Source organism: Plecotus auritus, assembly GCF_963455305.1.
Source record: "Plecotus auritus genome assembly, chromosome: 1".
Taxonomy (NCBI): domain Eukaryota; kingdom Metazoa; phylum Chordata; class Mammalia; order Chiroptera; family Vespertilionidae; genus Plecotus; species Plecotus auritus.
In genome coordinates, this window is record NC_137770.1 from 11,686,275 (window position 1) to 11,708,089 (window position 21,815).

Sequence of the window (21,815 nt, forward strand, 5' to 3'; positions counted from 1 at the left end):
AATTTATCCCCAAAGCTCTAGCTGGCTTGGCTCAGTGGATAGAGCATCGGCCTGGGGACTGAAGGGTTCTGGGTTCGATTCCAGTCAAGGGCACATGCAGGCTCGATTCCAGGTTGCAGGCTCGAGCCCCAGTAGGGGGCATGCAGGAGGCAGCCAATCAATGATTCTCTCTCATCACTGATGTTTCTAGCTCTCTCTACCTCTCCCTTCCTCTCTGAAATCAATAAAATATATATTAAAAATAAATTTACCCCCAAAGTCACTTACCCTCAGGAAAAATAAAGGTTCATTCAGATCTTTGCATTGACTTCAAAGCATTTGTCTGACTTAATTGAATACCTGGTTCCTGACCATTGGCCCTGGATTATTTTTTATTCTACTAACACTACAGAGGATGTGTGTTACGTTCCTGTGGTCTCCCCAAATCTAATAAACATATTTTAAAAGACAGTAAAAAACCAAAATAAGATATTGATGGTTTTTAAGTAATTTTTTATGTATAAATTCTGCTTTATTGGCTAGTGATTGTTTTTAGTGAGGTAGGCCTACCATATTTTAAGAGTTTATTGTTGAATTGGGGGAAATGTTTTGGAAATAAGAATCCAGAAATGCTGAATTGTTTTCCTTTGACTACAGATCTCTTAACCTCATTGAACTTTTAATTTCCCTATTTGTAAAATTGTGAATAATCATAACCTTCTCTGTCTACATCCCATGTTTGAAATAATATATAGGAATAGCCTTTGTATAGTGTAAGTTACCTAAGCATATACCAGGGGTGGGGAACATCCTTATATGGCTCTTAGAATCATTTGGTTTGGCCCTGCCAAGGCAACCACAGGCGGGACTTGAAATTCAATAAATTTATAGGAGCTTTTTTCATAGAAATGGAATTCCCACCTCCCCCTGCAGTTTGTTGTATCATAACAGTAATTGTTCTAACAGGTTTCAGGTGCACAATTCTACAACACATCATCTGCACACTGCATTGTGTGTTCACCACCCCAAGTCAAGTCTCCATCCATCACCACTTATTTCCCCTATGGCCTCCTCCACCTCCTTCTGCCCTCCCTCCCCGGGCAAACAGCCACATGTGGCTATGGCTATCATATTGGATAGCACAGCTTTAGCATTTAAGCTCCAAAAGGACAAAGACTTGCTTGCTTTGTATATAGCTGTGTCTCCAGGGCCTTAAACAATGCCTGGCACAAGGAGAAAAAATAGTTTAAAAAAAAATCCTCACCCAAGAATATGGAGAGAGAGAGAACATTGATTGGCTGGGATAGAACCCACAACCTAGACATGTGCCCTGACCAGGAATTGAACCCGTATCCTTTTGGTGCACTGTATGATGCTCCAACAAACTGAGCCACCTGGCCAGGGCTTAAAATACTTCTTGACTGAATAAGTGACTAGAGCATTGGCTATGAAGTCAGGCGATTTGGGCTATAGTCCTGATAATTAAGTTGGTGTTCTCATGCAAATAATTTGATTTCTCTTTTATAAAATGGTTTTTCCATATACTTTTTTTTTTTGCGAGAATCATATAAGACCTGTATATGATAATATATTAGGAATTATGAAATGCAGGAACAGATTAGGGAATTGTTATTGTTCATAAAGGGAGGGCGTGGTGGTGCTGGTTATTCTGATGGTGCTGAGAGGATCAGGAAATAGGTCTAAAAACTTGATTATATTTCCTGAGCACAATATTATGTATAAAAATATTTTTATTTTGATTAATTTTCTTCTTCCTTCCATTGTATGTAGCTGTGGCCTTTTGCACCCCCATGGGGACAAGCAACACATCTGTTTACATCATGCTTTTTAACAAGATTCAATAAATGATGTGTGCCTGTGCATGTTTATTAGATTAGAATTGCGATGATTTTATTCAGTCTGTTAGAAGGCTAAGAAATTGCAAGGCACCATCTGTTTATATAAGCATTGGAGCCAGTTTCCTAGGGCTTGAGCCAAGGGAGCACTTTTGACTTTGTGGTTGACCATACTTGAGGGAGAGCATGGCTTTGTAGGGATAGGAGGGACATCCAAAGGTCACTGATTCATTTGGGCTGTTCCATAAATATACTTCACCTAAATCATCTGAGGCACCTGGGCATCCCTCCCATTTTTAAAGGCCTCAAGGCATAGTGATTCTCAGCCTCCCTTAATAGTAGTTTTCATTGTTTAGAAATGCACATTATTAAAAAGTTTGAGATGAATTTAAACCAAGGTGAAAACCATTGTCCCGAAAGGAATGGAATTATTTTTTGTTGAGATTTTCTTTTTTTTCCTTAAACAAAGGGCACAAGGGGCAAGCAATTATTCCTCCCACACCTGGACCCCTTACTAAGTGTTTTCTGTTTTATTTCTCATCTCTCTAGCAGTACTTGTCAAATGGAGGTCCAAGGTTCATTTGCATTAGAATCATTTGTTGTGCTTATATATAAGGCACTTTCCTGTTTCCAAACTGAGTTAGGCCCTGTGGATATGGGCCCCCAAATGCTGAATTTGAACCAACTCTCTGGCTCAAGTCTGAGAACAACTGCATCTTGTTCTTTAGGATTTGGCTCAAAGTCCTTCTTTGATCAATCATTTTTGATTAGTCAACTTTATCATGTAATAGCAATGAATTGATCTCCACATCTTTGTGTAATTATTAAACTTATTGGTATTGTATAGCCAAACTAATTTATCTACCTGAATATCACCTATGTGGTGGGTTAGCAGCAGCCCAGCTGCAATTGATGAATAAAAAGCAATCTCAAGGAAATGGAACTTAATTATAGACCTGTTTTATTTGTTTGTTCATTTGAGCACCATCTACTGTGGTGCTCAAAATCTTTTATGTAAAAAAAAAAAAAAAAAGATTCATGGTAAATTTCTTTGTCTACTTTAGGACAAATCTTTTATTAGTGTTTGAATGTTACTTCTATGTATGTGCTTTTATAGTAAGTTGTTTTATTGTTTTTGGCTGTAGGTGAGATATTATTTCCACATATTACACTTGATATAGAATAAAGTAAAATAAAATAAAGCAGATTTTAAAATTATCTGCTTTTTTTTAGTTTTACTGAACTCTTCTTTTTTTAAATTTTATTTTATTGTTTAAAGTATTACATATAGTAGGACATAAATCTCCTTCCCCCCCCATTGACCTTCCCCCAGCTTCCCCTACCCCCTGTCGCATACCCTCATCTCCCCCCCACCCGCCCCCCGCCACCCTAGTGTCTTGTGTCCATTGGTGTGCTTATATGCATGCATACAAGTCCTTTCCTCCTCCCCAACACTCCCCAGCCTTCCTGCTGTAATTTGACAGTCTGTTTTATCTGCTTTTTTTGTTGTTCATGTTCATGGACTTGTCCATGATGCGTAGGAAATTGAGAATTGACTTTCTGAAGGTGTTATACACACTGTCCACTGTTGTAATCATGCTTTCATTTTTTAAAATTTTAAATATTTTTATTGATTTCAGAGAAGAAGGTAGAAGGAGAGAGATAGAAACATCAATGATGACAGAGAATCATTGATGGACTGCCTCCTGCACACCCCACACTGGGAATTGAGCCCGTAATCCAGGCATGCGCCCTGACAGGAACTGAACTGTGACCTCCTGGTTCATGAGTCTGACACTCAACCTCTGAGCCATGCTGGCCAGGCTAATCATGCTTTCTTGACAATTTTCCACACAAGCTCAGATATAGGAGAGTTTTCTCCTGCTTCTGCAATGATCTCTGAGAAAAGAAATTCACTTTATATTTGAGTCCTTATAAAGTTTCTTCTATTGTGGATCCTCCCTCAATTACTGGGTTTAGAATAATAAAGTACTTGTTGGAGATAATATATTACCCTGAATGACTTCAATCAGTGCTAGATTTGAATGCTTATTGGGGTTACCTGATAAATTCTATTAAAAAAAAGACACAGAAAGAAATTTAATATAGTTGGATGTCATTGTAAACAAGCCACTTAAAGGTGTCTTAAGTTATTACCTGGAGAACATGATTCTGCAGCTATAAGATGAATTTTGAAGAAACCAACTTGCTTTGCAATTTCATGCTTGTGGCACAGGATGAAATGTGCAGCAGCACTGTTATTCACAGAATCAAAAAGTGCTTTATTTAAAACAACTCAGATGGATCTGAAGATGGTAAGCTTTGGAAAACTAAAAAAGTGGCTCTCGTGGTGATGAAGATGCTAATGGTTAAGTTACATGTGAAGGTTTGAATAAAATTTTTTAATGACATGAGAGTTGAAAAAATTTTTTAATTAATGTACTATTTGAAAATACATGATTTAAGTTTTGTGTAACTAAATTAATAAGGTACTCACTGTAAGTAGACTATTATTTTATCTGAATCTCTAAAAGTTAATGAATTCAAGTTGGGTTCAGAAACCTTTTATCTTTACTTTCTTATTGGTATAGCCTTCAACATGCCTTTATACCTGGGTATATGGAGGATTCTGTTTTTTCTTGCTTTTCCACCCAGATACAAACATCTTGGGAGCAGAGATCACATCTCAGTACAGCTCTGATAAGCCATTACATCACTTTCTGGCACGGTTCCTGCTCCTTGTGGATTCTCACTAAATGCTGGCTACCGTGCCAGGACAAAATTTGTAGTGTTATTTGTGCAAAATGTCCATTAATATAGTTGGGACTTTTAAAGAAAAAGTTTCTTCTCAGCTTTCATGCTCTATGCAAAAGTAGCAAGTATATATATATATATATATATATATATATATATGTATGTGTGTGTGTGTGTGTGTGTGTGTGTGTGTGTATGTATGTGTGTGTGTATGTATGTGTGTGTGTGTGTGTGTATGTGTGTGTGTGTGTGTATTATATCTAATAAAAAATATTTTGATTTCAGTGGGTTCCTCAAGGAGAGAAGGAGTTCCTGCCCATGTTAATCTCTCTGCGTCATCCATGCTAATGATTGCAATGCAGTACACATCCAACCCAGGTAAGTGGAAATTTGGGTGACTTGACTAGTTCCAAAACCAATAATTAAACAAGAGATCAAACACATAGGCTAGAAATTCATGAAAAGAACTGTGCTTGGTGGATAGACAAGTGAAGATGTGTTAGAAAATAGACTTCTGAGTTGAAATAAATTTTCCTTTCCCTTTCAATAAAATATATTGTTGCTATTAGTAGCAATCTTGCAAGAATGTTGAGGACACAATTTTAGAACATTGCCTAGAAATTGATTAAATATAAATATACATGAATAGTTGACTTAGAAATATAAAAATCACCGGCAATTCTGATAATTAAAGAAAATCATTTGTGAATTCACTACTTTAATGCCACACAAGTATCCTAGAACATAAATCTTTTAGTACATTTCTGATTATTTCCTTAGAATACATTTATAAAAGAGGGATTAATGGGTTAAAGGACTTGAAAAAATTTCAGTAGTCTCACTAATTACATATGAAAGTATATGTTACCTGTCATTGAGTATTATAAAATTTGTATAGAGTTGGACAGGTGGAAATAATATCTTGTTGCAGTTTGTATTTATTTGATTACTAGTGATGTTGGACAGGTCTCATATGATTTACTCTGTTTGATTTCTGTACATCTGTATAATTGCAGATGAACTTTGGGAAACTAACCTAAAAAGGGACTGTTGGAGACACATGCTAAGATATGACAATTTTTATTTTTATTTGATGTTTATTTGGAAAGTGAACCAATTTGATAGCACAGTTTTCAACCTTCTACTTAATTACATAGTAAATTAACTACATCCTATACAATAAAATCCCAGCGACTGAAATGGCGGAATGACCAGAACGACTAGAGACCAGAATGACCACGGCCCTCGAGTGAGCAGTTAGGGGCGATCAGGCAGGCAGGCAGGCAAGCAGTTAGGGGCGATCAGGGAGGTAGGCAGAGGTGGTTAGGGGTGATCTGGTAGGCAGAGGTGGTTAGGGGTGATCAGGCAGGCAGAGTGCTTACGGGCGATCAGGTAGGCAGGCAGAGTGGTTAGGGGTGATCAGGCAGGCAGGCGAGTGGTTAGGGGTAATCAGACAGGCAGGCGAGCAGATAGGGGCCATCGATCTTGGATTGTGAGAGGGATGTCTGACTGCTGGTATAGGCCCAATCCACTGTGAATCGGGCCTAGACTGGCAGTCGGACATCCCCTGAGGGGTCCCGGATTTCGAGAGGGTGCAGGCCAGGCTGAGGGGACCCCCCCATGCACAAATTTCGTGCACTGGGCCTCTACTCTCTCTATATAAAAGCATAAGCGACTGAATGACTGGTTGACTGGTCGCTATGACGTGCACTGACCACCAAGGGGCAGATGCTCAATGCAGGAGCTGCTCCCTGGTGGTCAGTGCGCTCCCATAGCCAACCTCCTGTGGCCCCAATCAGCCGATCACCGGCCAGGCCAAGGGGCCCCACCCATGCACTAATTCATGCACTGGGCCTCTAGTAGTAAATAATAATGGAGTTTTTGACTCTGGATGATAAGGAAAACATATTTTTTATTAAAAAACTCTCATGCTTTTTGTATGGAGCATCATCCTTTAATTATGAAATCCCTTATGATTATATGAGTTTAATTAAAATATATTTATTTTGGGAGTTATATCTCATGTCTCACCCTGTTTGGCTTAAAGTACCCTCAAAATGTCATTTATATTATATATTGTGTTCTGGAAAAAATCCTTCATTTGAAATCTAATTAATTGAAGTCTCATCATGAGGCTTTGGTCCTAATTTCTAAGTTGGAAGGCAGTAAAGCAATGTGGGTAAAATCATGTGCTTTGAGGTTAGATGTATGTGGGTTCACATCTGAGCTCACCTGCAAATTGCCAGTTAGCTTAACCTTGAGCACCGTTTTTAACCACCTTAAGACTAAGTTTCCTCATAAAATTTCTATAAAATGGGAATAATTCCTCCTGCAGTGCCTTAAAATGCCATTGCAAGCATTTAATGAATTAAAGCATATGTAAAATGCTTACTTAGCATAGTAATGGTCACATTGTAAATGCTCAGTAAATAGTAATGGGATTGTTACAATCTGTCATCTTCTTGGAGTTGAATGTTTCACAGGGAAACCGCCTTGATCATATAGAATTACTTCTATTATTTCTATGCCTGTATCTTTATCATATAGAATTACTTCTGTGATTTCTAATTCTATATTGTCATCTATTCATGGGGGAATGTTTATAGCCAAAAGTTAATTCTATAGTAACAATTGCATTTGGAACCCCAATCCAGTCTTGCAATGTGGGAAACTGTTAAGAAGTGAAGTGATATCCATCAGGAGGCACTCTGGGACCAAGTGGTAGGTCATCATCCTATTGTTTTAATTTTCCTTGGGGGAGACAGCAAGAGGCAGCTTGGTCCTTGTAGCCTTTGTTCAACTAAAAGTTCTGTTGAGTAAATCCTCTGTACACAGTTTTGTGCATTTAGGCATTGGGAAAACCATCAGAAATGTAAGATACTAGAAGCCCGGTGCACGAATTTCATGCACTAGATGGGGGGTCCCTCAGCCAGCCTGTGCCCTCTCGTAGTCTGGGAGCCCTCAGGGAATGTCTGACTGACGGCTTAGGCCCGACATCCTTAATGCTGCTTCACTGACCACCAGAGGGCAGCTCCTGCATTGAGTGTCTGCCCCCTGGTGGTCAGTGTGTGTCATAGCAATCAGTCGTTCTGCCATCGGGCTAAAACTGGCTCTCTGACATCCCCCGGGGGTCCCAGATTGGGAGAGGGCACAGACCAGGCTGAGGGACCCCCACTGGTGCACGATTGGGACCAGGGAGGGATATGGGAGGTTGGCAAGCCAGGGAGGGACTGCAGGAGGGCTCCAGGGCATGTCCAGCCCGTCTTGCTCAGTCTTGATCGTTTGGACACCAGCAGCAAGCTAATCTACTGGTTGGAGGGTCTGTCCCCACTGGTCAGTGCACGTCATAGCGACTGGTCGACCGGTCGACTGCCCCCTGGTGGTCAGTGCATGTCAGAGCAAGCAGTTGAGCAGCCTTATCATATCATTAGCATATTAAGCTTTGATTGGTTGAATGGCCAACTGGACGACCGGACACTAGCATATTAGGCTTTTATTATATAGGATGGTGCTTGCTTCATGGAGATTATATCTAGTTGGGAAGATTAGGCATATTCACATAAATCATTAATTTGCAATATAAAGTAGTATGTGAAACATACAAAATAAATACTGTAGATAGTATTAATTCATCAGAAATCAAGAACTTTGTAGATTAAAAGGACTAGGAAAGCCCGGCCAGTGTGGCTCAGTGGTTGAGCGTTGACCTATGAACCAGAAGGTCACGGTTCGATTCCCGGTCAGGGCACATGCCTGGGTTGCGGGCTCCATCCCCAGTGTGGGGCGTGCAGGAAGCAGCCCACCCATGATTCTCTCTCATCACTGATGTTTCTATCTCTCTCTCGCTCTCACTTCCTCTCTGAAATCAATAAAAATACATTAAAAAAAATAAAAGGACTAGGAAAGGTTTCATGCCACTTGAACAAAGTATGGGTCTTAAAATATGGATACAATTTTAATTGATATAGTAAGTAGGGTCTTCTGGGAAGGGAAATAATAGGGTTGGAAGATGGATTAGGGAAGGTAAAAAACAGCTATCTAACTAGGCAACAGCATCTTTGTTACCTAAGTAAGCATAGGCAAATCAAAGAAGCTTGCTGCTGTGTAGCTTTTAAGCATTCATCAGGAGATGGAATTGGAAATCAAATGATAAGATTCACATTCTAATCCATCATTCTGTGACTTGCTGTTCTAACTTGGGCAAGGTAGGAAACTAAGTCTCAGTTTATTAGCTGCAACATGGTGGTTATGAGATAATACAAGTAAAGCTCTTAGCACAATACCTGGCATAATGAATGCTCAATCAATATGGCCTTTTGTTATGATCCTATTCTGCTATTTTTCCCTATGTAGTTCTTTATTACATTGATAAAAGTTTGTGTTATAAAGGTATGATTACTAGTGATTTTTCTTAATATTTCCTTTGTTGATAAGATGAATGAAATATACTTTCAAGGATCTTGGAATAAAGCTTGGGAAAGTCAAGGGCTTAAATGATTTTTTGAAAAGTATGAATATATGGAAATAAGTAGTTTCTAATTTAATGAATAGAGTGAAGGTCTTACTAGTATAGTTTATTAAATCTCAGAGGATGTTTTATCTGGTACTTATATTTAATGTTCAAATTACATTTCCTTCCTTACAGTGTATCATTGTCAATTATTGGAATGCCTCATGAAATATAAACATGAAGTCTGGAAAGTAAGTTTTGGACCACATTTAACTCATAGCCACAAACTTAATTTATATAATGTAGTAAAAATAGTTTGCATTTTGAAAGTATTTGTAGGTAAAATTTATTGATGTTTTATTATATTGGTGTGGCAGACCCTATAATTCTTTCCTTACTGGTTAATTATCATTTAGAAAAGGAATGATCTTGAACAAGTAGCTTGACAGAAAAAGTAATTGAGTATCTTTTATTCTTGGAATTTAGCAAATACTATATTATATGACAATTTTATTTAATTTGAAAGGTTGCTTAAGAACCCATCTGCTTTCAAATAGATGTGAATTGTTGCAAAATGTGTTATATTTTAAAAATGCACTGTTTAGCAAACTGGCTTATGTTGTTCTAAAATCTGTCTTTGATATCACTCTGAGTAGAGAATTTGTTAAGAGATAATGTACATATGAACTCTGCCTGGGGGAGTTTATTTACAGGACCAGTAAGTAAATAACAAAAATAATGTTTTAATATGATCTAAACTGGTTGATGAGATTCTAAGGGAATTAACCACCTCAACCCCTCTATTGAAATGTTTACTGCTTTGGTACTGTTGAATGAGCTACCTTTATTTTTATTTGATCATGCTAAGTCAAAATATGCTTCCTGTTTCCTTCAGGATCTTTTGTACGTGATCGCCTATGGCCCTTCACAAGTGAAACCGCCAGCTGTGCAAATGCTGTTCCATTACTGGCCCAATTTAAAACCTCCTGGGGCAATAAGCGAATACAGGGGCTTGCAGTACACAGGTAAGAGAATAGCCCTGTGATGCCCCGTCTTTATTTCTCCTATGCCACATTTGCCTCACCTACTTATATATTTTTTATCTTGCTGGATTATATTTATGTGCCTTTAGACATTGTCATAAATCCTCTCTGAAACTAGGTGGTATAAAATAATGAAAATTAATTTCATGACACCATAGTGTAAGTCTCAGTCTCATTTGCCACACCTACTCTGTGGTCTTAATTACTACTGATGTTAATCACTGCAAAGGTGTGAGCGGTAATGCTGCACATTTGCTCACCATGTAGCAAAACTCCAGGTGGCTAATTCTGTTCTGATGAGAAAATTTGGAGCATGTTCAGCATTACCAGTTCATACACTAAGTACCAATTAAATGACCTTGATAGCCTAGTTGGACGGGGAAGAGTCAACAATTGCTGAATATTGTTGTCATTAATAACTGAGAAGTAAACATTGAATTTAAATATAAAGACATATATTTATTAAAAAAACCCAAACTAACCCAGGTCCTATGTTGTGGATTATGTTTAGCTATAATAATAAAAGCGTAATATGCTAAATAGACCAGACAGCTAAATGACCGGATGAAGCCGCGGTGGCTGGGGCCGAGGCAGAGGCGGTTAGGGGTGATCAGGCAGGCAGGCAGGAGAGTGGTTAGGGGCAATCAGGCAGGCAGGCGAGCAGTTAAGGGTGATCAGGCAGACAGGTGAGTGGTTAGGGGTGATCAGGCAGGCAGGCAGAGGCAGTTAGGGGTGATGAGGCAGGCAGGCAAAGTAGTTAGGGGCAATGAAGTAGGCAGGCAGGCCAGTGGTTAGGAGCCAGTGGTCTTGGATTGCAAGAGGAATGTCTGACTGCCGGTTTAGGCCCGATTCCTATGGGCATCCCCCAAGGGGTCCTGGATTGTGAGAGGGTGCAGGCTGGGCTAAGGGACCCCACCCTCCCATGCACGAATTTAGTGCACCAGGCCTCTAGTATAATATAAAATCAGAGAGCAACCTATGGCTAATAGAGTTTCAGACGCCCTTGACTACCTTCTCCCTACACTTAATTGTAGACATAGCTTTCTGAAAATGGCAGAGGTGGATGTTTTGGCAAAGTTAGCTTTTATTCAGGTTCTTGTGTACTGATGTTCTAGAACCCATTTTCTTGGCATCTTTTGTCTTTCCTAAGGCCATTGGAGGTGTTTCAGAGGGCATTTAATTTAATTCTGTTCCTTATGTTCCTGATGAAAGCCAATTGTTAGAACAAATAGTATTGGCTGTAGTGGTAACATTAATACAGGCAGTCCTTGGGTTACATCAGAGATCTGTTCCTACAGCGCGACGTAACGCGATTTTCGCCGTAAGTCGGAACCCGCCTATATAAGCACCTATGTCACTAACATGGAGCACATACACAGCAGTAATGAAGTGAAACAGTAAAAAAAATTTAAAAGAAAGATAACAGTTCCTGACCTTTACTTGTGGTAAATAAATAATAAAAAACATAAAGCACATATGTACATATGTCGAAATGACGGAACTTTTTTTTTTTTAATAAATACTGTAAATGGGAGATGGCGACGTAACCACAAAACGACGTAAGTCGAGTCCGACATAACCTGAGGACTGCCTGTATTAATTAAATCAATGAAGGTAGATAGTAATTTTTAAAAGAATGAAAATTGATATTATTGGTGTTTTATATCAACTATAGTAGAGAATATTGAAGTATTGCTAACTGGATAATTTGAATATAAAAGCAAAAATAGTTGGAATCATTAATAAAATAAAAGGTAAAATGACTGAAATATTTGATACCAACTCTTCTCAGTAGATCTATGAAATAAGCATTTACAGGATGTATGAATGGGTAACCAGTATTAAATGAAAGGTATTTACTTGGTAAATATTTAAAGAGTAACTCTAATGTGCAAGGCCCTGTGTTTTCTGACACAAAACCAGATCTTATGGAACTTAATACAATCTAGACATGAAAACTCGTTCATTTATTCATCACATTCTTACGCGGTATCTACTATTAGCAGGGCATTATTCGAGGCATTGGTAATATGATGAAAAACCATACTAAAATCACTGATATCTTGGTGTGTACATTCCATTGTGGGGGAAAGACCAGGAAACTACCTTATGGTGTGGTAAGTACTAAGGTAGAGCAAATACAATTGGCCATTGAATGGCACAGGAGTTAGGGGTGCCAATTTCCTCACCCTCTTTACAGTTGAAAATCTATGCATAACTTTTGACTCCCCTAAAACTTAACTACTAGTAGCCTACTGTTGATGGGAAACCTTACATATTACAGTCGTTTAACACATATTTTATATGTTATATGTATTATATACTGTATTCTTAAAATAAACTATAGAAAAGAAAATGTTAAGAAAATCATGAGAGAAAAAATACATTTACAGTATTTATTGAAAAAAAAAATCCATGTGTAAGTGGACCCACTATTAATAGCCTACAGTTTAAAGCTGGGTTGTTCAAGGGTCAAATGTATAGAGAGCTGTGGGAACACACAGGAGGGACCTCTGACCTCACCCTGATGGTGGGCAAATTTGCGGAAGGTTGAGTTGTCAAGAAAGGTTCTTTAGTGAGTGACATGTAAGCTGATACCTGAACGAGATGCACACTCTAGACATCACTAAGGGAGTGAATCATTAATAGATAAAAAGTGAGATTGAGGCAGAAGGAACTGCATGGGTTCAGACTTGAGGCCAAAGATTGCATGATAGTATTTTAGTTACTGGAAAAAGTCGCTATGCAGCCAGACAGTGAAGGGACACCGGTAAGCGGAAAGCCTGGCAGGGCCTATGAAGGAGATTGGATTTCATCCTAAAGGCCAAGGGAAAACACGTCAGGTTTTAAATGGAGAAACCACATGGTAAGATTGGCCTGTTCAGAGCGTCCCAGAATCCCCCGGGAAACTGACAGATGCTTCTGTTTCCCGGGTGACCACACCCTCTTGAAAGAGCCAGACAAACCTGTCTCCCCAGAATAGCTCAGCCTCTGCCAACTAAGATCAGAGTGACTCTTTCTTCTTCTCTTGCCTATCTGAACAGGAGTTTCTGTGTACAGGCATTCATTCTTCGGTCCAACCTTGTAATCACACCTCCACACACTTCCATTTTTTCAACAGCGTCATTATTTGCCTACTTGCCAGGCACTGTCCAAGGTCCTGGGAAAGCAGCTCTCTGGGAACTCCCATTCTAGGGGATCATGGCATTCTATGCAGAAAACAAGAGATCATGGAAAAAATTAACCATTCTCGTCTGTATATTACTATTTATCTAGCATTGTCTGCTTGTCAGGCATTGTTCTAGCTGTTTATTGTCTCATTTAATATTTTAGCATTCTCTTAATTGAACAAAAATTATGTACCAAGACCATATTAGGTTTTACAGACATTTTCTCAATTAATTTTCACAAAAATCTTGAGAGGTAGGTTCTCTTATTTCAATGTTACAACAAAGAGTGGGGCATAGTTTAACTAACATCCTTAAATTCACACAATAATAAGGAAACACTGCTTGAATTTGAACCTAGATTATCTTCATTGAACACTCACATTTTTTTGGTATAACAGTGTGATGTCACTTCTCTCAATTTAGTTCCTTAGTGAAACTTTAGCTGGAGCATTAGAAATTTCTGCAATGCCTGCTGCAGTGAAGGATGAAGTAAAGGGTATCATCAGTATTTAGAGTGCACTGCAACCCTAAATATTTTAATAATAAAAATTATATAGCCTCACAGAATTTTATGATGAAAACTAGAGGCCTGGTGCATGAAATCGTGCATGGGTGGGGTCTGGCTGGCCCACTGTGATGGGGGCAGATCAGGACTGGGCCAGTGGGGGGTAGGGGATGCAAGAGGTTGTCTGGCAGGCCCCACACCCCCAATCGGGGTTGGGGGAGCTGATCAGGGGTGGGGCCAGCCAGGGGGAGGGTCGTGGAAGGTTGGGGTTGGGGGGTGCCAATCAGGACCCCAATTGGGCCGGTTGGCCGCCGCAGTGCACGTCATAGTGACTGGTCATTCCGGTTGTTTCCATGCCTGTGTGTTGAGCATCTGCCCACTGGTGGTCATTGTGTGTCATAGCTACTGGCCAGGTGGCCCGTCACTTAGGCTTTTATATATATAGATAGTATAATTTGAAATCAAGGGTGTGATGCCTCCTGGTTTGTCCTTTCTTGGGATTTCTTTGTCTATTTGGGGTTTTTTGTGGTTCCATGTAATTTTTAGGAGTGTTTTTTCTACTTTGTAAAGTTGCCATTGGACTCTTGATAGGGATTGTATTGAATCTATAGATGGTTTTGGTAGTATTGACACTTTAACTGTATTAATTTTTTCTAACCTATGAACATGGGATATCTTTTCATTTATTTTTGTGTTCTTCGATTTCTTTCATAAGTGTCTTGTAGTTTTCCGAGTAGATATCTTTCATCTCCTTGATTAAATTTATTCCTAAATATTTTATTGTTTTTGATGCTATTGTAAATGGGGCTAATTTCTCTATTTCATTTTTAAAATACTCATTGTTAGTATATAGAAATGCTACCGGTTTTTGCATGTCAATTTTGTATCCCACAACTTTATTGAATTCATTGATTAGATCTAACAGTTTTTTGGTTGTGTCTTTATAGGATGTTCTGTATATAAAATCATGTCATCTGCAAAAGGGGCAATTTTACTTCCTTTTTTTTTCTGATTCTGATACCTTTTATTTCTTTATCTTGCTTGATTGTTCTAGCTAGGATTTCAGTATTATGCTGAGTACAAGTGGTGAGAAAGAGCATCTTTATCTTATTCCTGATCTCAGAGAAAAAGTTCTCAACCTTTCACTATTATGTATGAGGTTAGCTGTGGCCTTGCCGTATATAGTCTTTATTATATTGAGATATCTTTCTTCTATGCCTAGTTTATTAAGCATTTTGACCATAAACGGCTGTTGAATTTTGTCAAAAGCTTTTCCTGTGTCTATTAAAATAATCATATGATTCCTTTCTTTCATTCTATTAATGTGATGTATCACATTGATTGATTTATTCCTTGCATCTTAGGAATAAATCCCACTGATCATTGTGAATGATCCATTTAATGTGCTGCTGAATTTGGTTTACCAGTGTTTGATTGACTTTTTTTTTCGCATCTATATTCATCTCCTGAATTATTGACCTGCAGTTTTCTTTTCTAGTGGTGTCCTATTCTGGTTTCAATATCAGGATAATGATGGCCTTGAACCATGAATTTGGGAGGGTTATCTCCTCCAGTGTTTTGGAAGAGTTTGAGAAGATTGGTGTTAATTCTTAAAAAATGTTTGGTAAAATCCACCAGTGGAGTATTCTGCTCCTGGGCTTTTCTTTGTTGGGAGATTTTTAATTTTGGATTTAATTTCCTTACTAGTAATTAATCTATTCAGAATTTCTATTTCTTCCTGATTCAGTCTTGGTAAGTTGGATGTTTCTAAGAATTTTTCCAGTTCTTCTAGGTTGTCTAGTTTGTTGGCATATGGTTGTTCATAGTAATCTCTTATAAGCCTTTGTATTTCTGTGGTATCAATTGTAATGTCCCCTTTTTTATTTATAAATTCGTTGATTTGGGTCTTTTCTCTTTTTTCCTTAGTTAGTCTAGCTAAGGGTTTGTCAATTTTGTTTATCTTTTCAATGAACCATAAGTTTGGTTATTTTTCTATTATTTTTTGTTCTCAATTTTATTAATTTCTGCTCTAATCTTTGTTATTTCCTTTCTTCTGCCAACTTTGGGCTCAGTTTATTCTTCTTCTATTTTCTTAAGCATAAAGTTAAGTTGTTTATTTGGGATTTTTCTTGCTTCTTAATGTAACCATTTATTGCCATGAACATCCCACTTAGGACTGCTTTTGCTGAACCTTATAATTTCTGATATGTTTCCATATTTGTTTGTTTCAAGAAACTTGTATTTCCTTTTTTCTTCTTTGATCCATTGATTGTTTATTAGAGTGTTGTTTAATTTCTACATGTTTGTGAGTTTTTCAGTTTTTCTCTTATTAATGATTTTTTAGTTTCATGCTGTTATGGTCAGAGAAGATACTTGGTATGATTTCAGTTTTCTTGAATTTACTAGGATTTGTTTTGTGGCTTAATGTTATGGGCTATCTTAGAAAATGTTCCATGTGTACATGAGAAGAATATGTACTCTACTGTCGTTGGATAGAATGTTTTATATATGTTAGGCCCATTTGATCTATAGCAACAGTTTTCAACCTTTTTCATCTCATGGCACACAGAAACTAATTACTAAAATTCTGCAGCACACCATAAAATATATTTTTTGCTAGTGTGACCAAAAATAGTTATAATTTTGATTCATTCACACTAGATGGCTATTGTTGTATTGGCTGTGTCACTTTTTTATTTAACAATCTAAGGAAAAAGAGGTCAGTGCCCCTGACTAAATGATCAGATGTTACATGTTTTAAATATTTTTGCAGCACACTGGTTGAAAATCACTAATCTATAGTATTCAAATTCTGTTTCCTTATTTATTTTTTAAAAAGTTTTTATTGATTTTTAGTGAGAGAGGAAGGGGGCGGTAGAGAGAAAGGGAAACATCGATGTGAGAGCAGAGCATCCAATCAGCTGCCTCCTGCATGCTCCCGACCGGAATTGAACCAATAGCCTTTTGGTGCAAGGAGGATGCCCAACTAACTGAGCCACACTAGCCAGGGCTTTCTGTTTTCTTATTGATTTCCTGTCTGGGTGATTGATCCATTGTTTTTATTTTTCAGCAGCTTTACTATGTCTTTTTGGGGTTTCATAGGACTTCTTGATTTAATGTCTCTCGTCAGTTTTGGAAAATTGCCAGGGATTATCTCTCTTTTGTTAGTGATAACAGTACTTTATTAAGGCATATTTTATATATAGTAAGACACACAAGTATCAAGTACATGGCTGGATCAGTTTTGACAAGTGTGTAATGCTCATTTAATTATTACCCAGATAAAGACAATAGAATGTTTCCATCACCCTGGAAACTAATGGCATACCCTTTTCCAATTAATGCCCTCCCTTCCACCCTGAAGCAGTCACTACTATAATAATTCATATACAGTAATTCATATACAGTAATTCATATACAGTAATTCCCCCTTTACGCCGTTTCACCTTCCAGGGTTTTAAATACTTTTAGGCAACCATGGTCTGAAAATATTAAATGGGAAAATTTCAGAAATAAACAATTAGTTGGTTTTAAATTGTGTGCCATTCTGAGCAGTGTGATGAAATCTTGTGCTGTTCTGCTCCATCCTACCCAGGATGTGAATCATCCCTTTGTTTAGCATCCACACTGTGTACACTACATGCACATGTCACTTAGTAGCCATTTGAGTTATCACATCAACTGTAGTGCTATCACAATGCTTGTGTTCAAGTAACCCTTACTTTACTTCATAATGCCACATTTACATAACTTTTATTATAGTACACTAGAGGCCCGGTGCATGACATTTGTGCACTGGGTCGGGGGAGGGTCCCTCAGCCCGGCCTGTGGCCTTTAGCAGTCTGGCAGCCTTTGGGGGATGTTTGACTGATGAGGTAGGCCCGCTCCCCCAGGGGACATCCTCAGCACTGCAGTGGAGGCAGGAGAGGCTCCCGCCACTGCTGCTGTGCTCAACAGCCATCAGCCTGGCTTGTGGCTGAGTGGCGCTCCCCCTGTGGGAGCTCACTGACCACCAGCGGGCAGCTCCTCTGTTGAATGTCTGCCCCCTGGTGGGCAGTGTGCATCATAGCCACTGGTCGTTCTGCCGTTTGGTTTATTTGCATATTACCCTTTTATTATATAAGGTTGTTATAATTGTCCTATTGTGTTATTAGTTATTGTTTATTTTTTGCTGTGCCTAATTCATAAATTAGCCTTTATCATAAGTATGTATGTATAGAAATAAAACATAGTATGTGTAGGGTTTGGTACTATTTGAGGTTTCAGTCATCTACTGGGGGTCTTGGAATATATCCCATGCAGATAAGGGGGACTTTGTATTCATTTGATTCAGGAATTTATTGTTTTGTCTTACTTCATTCATTTAGCATAATGTAACTGAGATTAATCTGTATTGTTGATGATATTAGTAGTTTTTTTTTTTATTGCTAAGTAAGTATTCTATGGTATGTATATACCACAGTTTGTTTTTCAACCTTGCTATTGATGTACATTTAGCTGTTTCAAGTTTTTGGCCAATACACATGAAGCTACTGTGAACATCTTACACAAGTCTTGTAGGCATATGCATTTATTTCTCTTGAATATGTACCTAGGAGAGGAATTGCTGGGTCATATAATTTATAAAAGAATTTTAAACAGCTCTGTAAAGTGTGTATGCCATTTTACATTTCATTCAACAGTATATGAGAGGTTCAGTTGCTATACACCCTTGCTAATACAGCTGTCAGTGTTTTGAATTTTAGCCATTTTCATGGGTATGTATCTCATTGTGGCTTTAATTTGTATTTATTTCATGACTGATGTTGAATACCTTTCTATATGCTTCTTGGTCATTCAGATATTTTATGAAGTATTTGATGAAGACTTTTGCATAGTCATTAATTGGGTTGTCTTTTTTATTATTGTTATGCATTTTTTTAAATGTACAGTCTGGGATTGCTTTTTTGCTTTTACTAACACTGCCTTTTGGGGAGCATGAGTTGTTTATAAACTAAAGTGTAATTTTTTGTTTATGGTTAGTGCCTTCCATGCCTAAGAAATCTTTGTCTTCTCCAAGGTTGTGAAGATAGTTTCCAATGTTGTCTTTCAGCTTTCTAGTTTAGCTTGTACATTTAGGTCTATGATCTGTTGAAATTTAATTCTTGTGCATGGTGAGTATGGTTTAGTTGTTTCCTTATAGATTGTTGTAAAACCCTTTGTTGAAAAGATTATACTTTCTCCTTTGAATTGTATTGTACTTTTGGTCATATATGTGTAGGTATATTTCTGGACTCTATTCTGTTTTATTGATCTGTATACCAATGCAAACTGTCTTAAATACTTCGGCTTTATAGTCTTAAAATCAGATAGTTCAAGTCTCTAATTTTGTTCTTCTTAGATCATCTTGGCTATTTTAGGTCTTTTGCATTTCCATATATATTTTAGTATCAGCTTTCATCTCTACAAAAATAATCCTTCTGCAATTTTTATCTGGGTTGTATTAAACCTATAGTTCCATTTGGAAAGAATTGACATTGCAAAATATTCTCCAATCCATGAACATGATGCATTATTTAGGTCTTTAAAAATTTCCCCCTGTAGTTTTCAGTATAGAATTCTTGCATTTATTTTTAAAATTAATTCCTAGGTATTTGATATTTTTTATGATGTAAATGTCATTATTTTAAATTTTAATTTCTGATTGTTCATTGACAGTATAAAGAAATTTAATTGATTTTTGTATATTGATATTTTTTACCCTGAAAACTTGTTAAATTTACTTGTTAGTTTTGTAGCTTATTTGTAAGTTTCTTAAAGTTTTCTGTATACAAGATTTTGCTCTCTGGAAAATAAAAACAATTAAAACATTTTCTTCTTTATTTCTAATTTATATGCTTGCCTGCCTGCCTCCTACCTTCCCTTTCTCCCTCTCTTTCTTCCTTCCTTCCCTCCTTTTCCCTTTCCTTCCTCTCTTTCTTTTTCTCATTACACTGGCTCATATTTCCAGTTCAGTGTTGAATAGGAGTGCTGAGAATGGATATCTTCCCCCACACCCCCATAGCCTGTGGGGAGGAAGCATTAAGGCTTTCATCATTAAATACAATGGTAGTTGTAGGTTTTTCACAGATGCTTTTTTCTAAAATCAGATTAAGAAAGTCCCTGTCTCATCTTAGTTTGCTGAGAGTTTTTATCATGAGTGAATATTAATTTTGGTCAAATGCGTTTTCTCCTATTTTGTTCAAATATATTTTGAGATGATCATATGACTTCCATTCTGTTAATATGGTAAATTACATTGATTTGATTTGCATTGTTAAACCAACCTTACATTCCTGAGATAAATTCTTCACTTTCAGCTGTATTATACTGCCAGACTTAATTTGCTAATTTTTTGTTGTGTTCTTGATTCTATATTTATGAGGAATATTACTGTAGTGCTTTCTTTTTTTATTGTTTAAAGTATTACAAATAGTAGTACATATGTCTCCTTTTTTTCTCCCAATTGACCTTCCCCCAGCCTCCCCTCCCCCCGGCACATGCCCTCACCCCCCTCCCAGTGTCTTGCGTCCATTGGTTATGCTTATATGCATGCAGACAAGTCCTTTGGTTGATCTCTTACCTCCCCCTGCCCAATAGCCCTACCCAGCCTTCCTGCTGTCATTTGACAGTCTTACTGTAATGCTTTCATCTGGTTTTGTTTACAGAGTAATCCTGACTTCATAAAATGAATTTGGAATTGTTTCCTCCTCTCCTATTTTTGGAAAGAGTTTATGTATGATTTGGATTTATTCTCTTAAATAGTTAATAGAATTTATGGGTAAATCCATCTAGATCTGAGGTTTTCTTTGTGGGAAGATTTTACATTGCTGAATTCAATTTAATAGTTATGGGGCATTTAAAATTTTTTTTTTTTTATTGAGCCAGAGTTTATAATTTTGTCATCTGTGATTTTTGAGGAATGTGGTCATTTTCATCTAATTTATCAAATTTATTGGCATATCTGTAGGATCTGCAGTGATGTCCTTTCATTTCTGATATTGGTAATTTGTTTCTTTTCTATATTTTTATTTATTAGGCTTGGTAGAGGAATTTTCAATTTTATTGAACTTGCCAAAGAACCAATGTTTGGTTTTATGATATTCTCTATTGGTTTTCCACTTTCAGTTTCATTGATTTATGCCTTTATCTTTATTTTCTTTTTTCTGATAACAGGGAGTTTAATTTCTTCTCTTTTGTATGGTAGAAACTTAAATAATTTAGTTTGAATCTTTTATATTTTCTAATAAAATAATTTAAAGCTATAAATTTCCTTTTAAACATTGCTTTACTTGCATCCCACAAATTTGATATGCTGTGATTTTATTGTATTTTAGTACAGAATATTTTCTAATATTCCTTGTGATTTCTTCTTTGATTTATGGATTATTGAGATGTGTGTTTTTCAAAAATATAAACATTTAGTGACTTTCCAGGTATGTTTTTGTTATTTCTAGTTTAATTTCATTGTGGTCAGGAATGATACTCTATGTATTGCTACATATACATTTTTAAGGCTTATTTTATGGGTCAAAAAATTGTTTTTGTTAGTAAACTTTGCATGTGCCCTTGAAAATAATGTATATTCTGCAGTGGTTGCGTGGAGAATTCTATCATTATTAATTAGGTTAAATTGCTAATGTTGTTTAAGCTTTCTATTTTTACTTATTTTCAGTCTGCTTGTTTTATGAATTGCTAAGAGAAGATTGGTGAAATTTATAATACGAATTATGGACTTATTTGTGTCAGTTTTGCTTCATATAATTTAAAACTCTACCATTAGATGTACACGGTATTTATGATTATTATGTCATCTTGATGAATTGACCCTATCATCATTGTGAAATATTCCTCTTTATTACTGGTAATATTCTTTGTCCTGGAGTCTACTTGTCTGATATTTATATAGACACTCCAGTTTTCTTACGATTAGCATTTGCTAATGCTATGATAATCATATATAATGGTACAGATTTTTCTATCTGTTTACTTTTAATATATCTATCTTTATATTTCAAGTGTTGCTCACAGGCAGCAAAT

At 37.1% G+C, this 21,815-nt stretch overlaps 1 protein-coding gene across 8 annotated transcripts in view; it reads left to right on the forward strand.

Annotated features, from left to right (window-relative positions):
* UNC79 (unc-79 homolog, NALCN channel complex subunit) overlaps positions 1-21,815 on the forward strand; it is a 218,381-nt gene that overhangs the window by 56,826 nt on the left and 139,740 nt on the right. For all 8 annotated transcript variants that reach the window (XM_080687550.1, XM_080687552.1, XM_080687553.1 and 5 more), the window contains 3 exons: positions 4,875-4,967; positions 9,235-9,290; positions 9,935-10,064. In XM_080687550.1, coding sequence (XP_080543676.1) covers positions 4,875-4,967; positions 9,235-9,290; positions 9,935-10,064 — 279 coding nt within the window. The remainder of the gene's footprint in view (positions 1-4,874; positions 4,968-9,234; positions 9,291-9,934; positions 10,065-21,815) is intronic.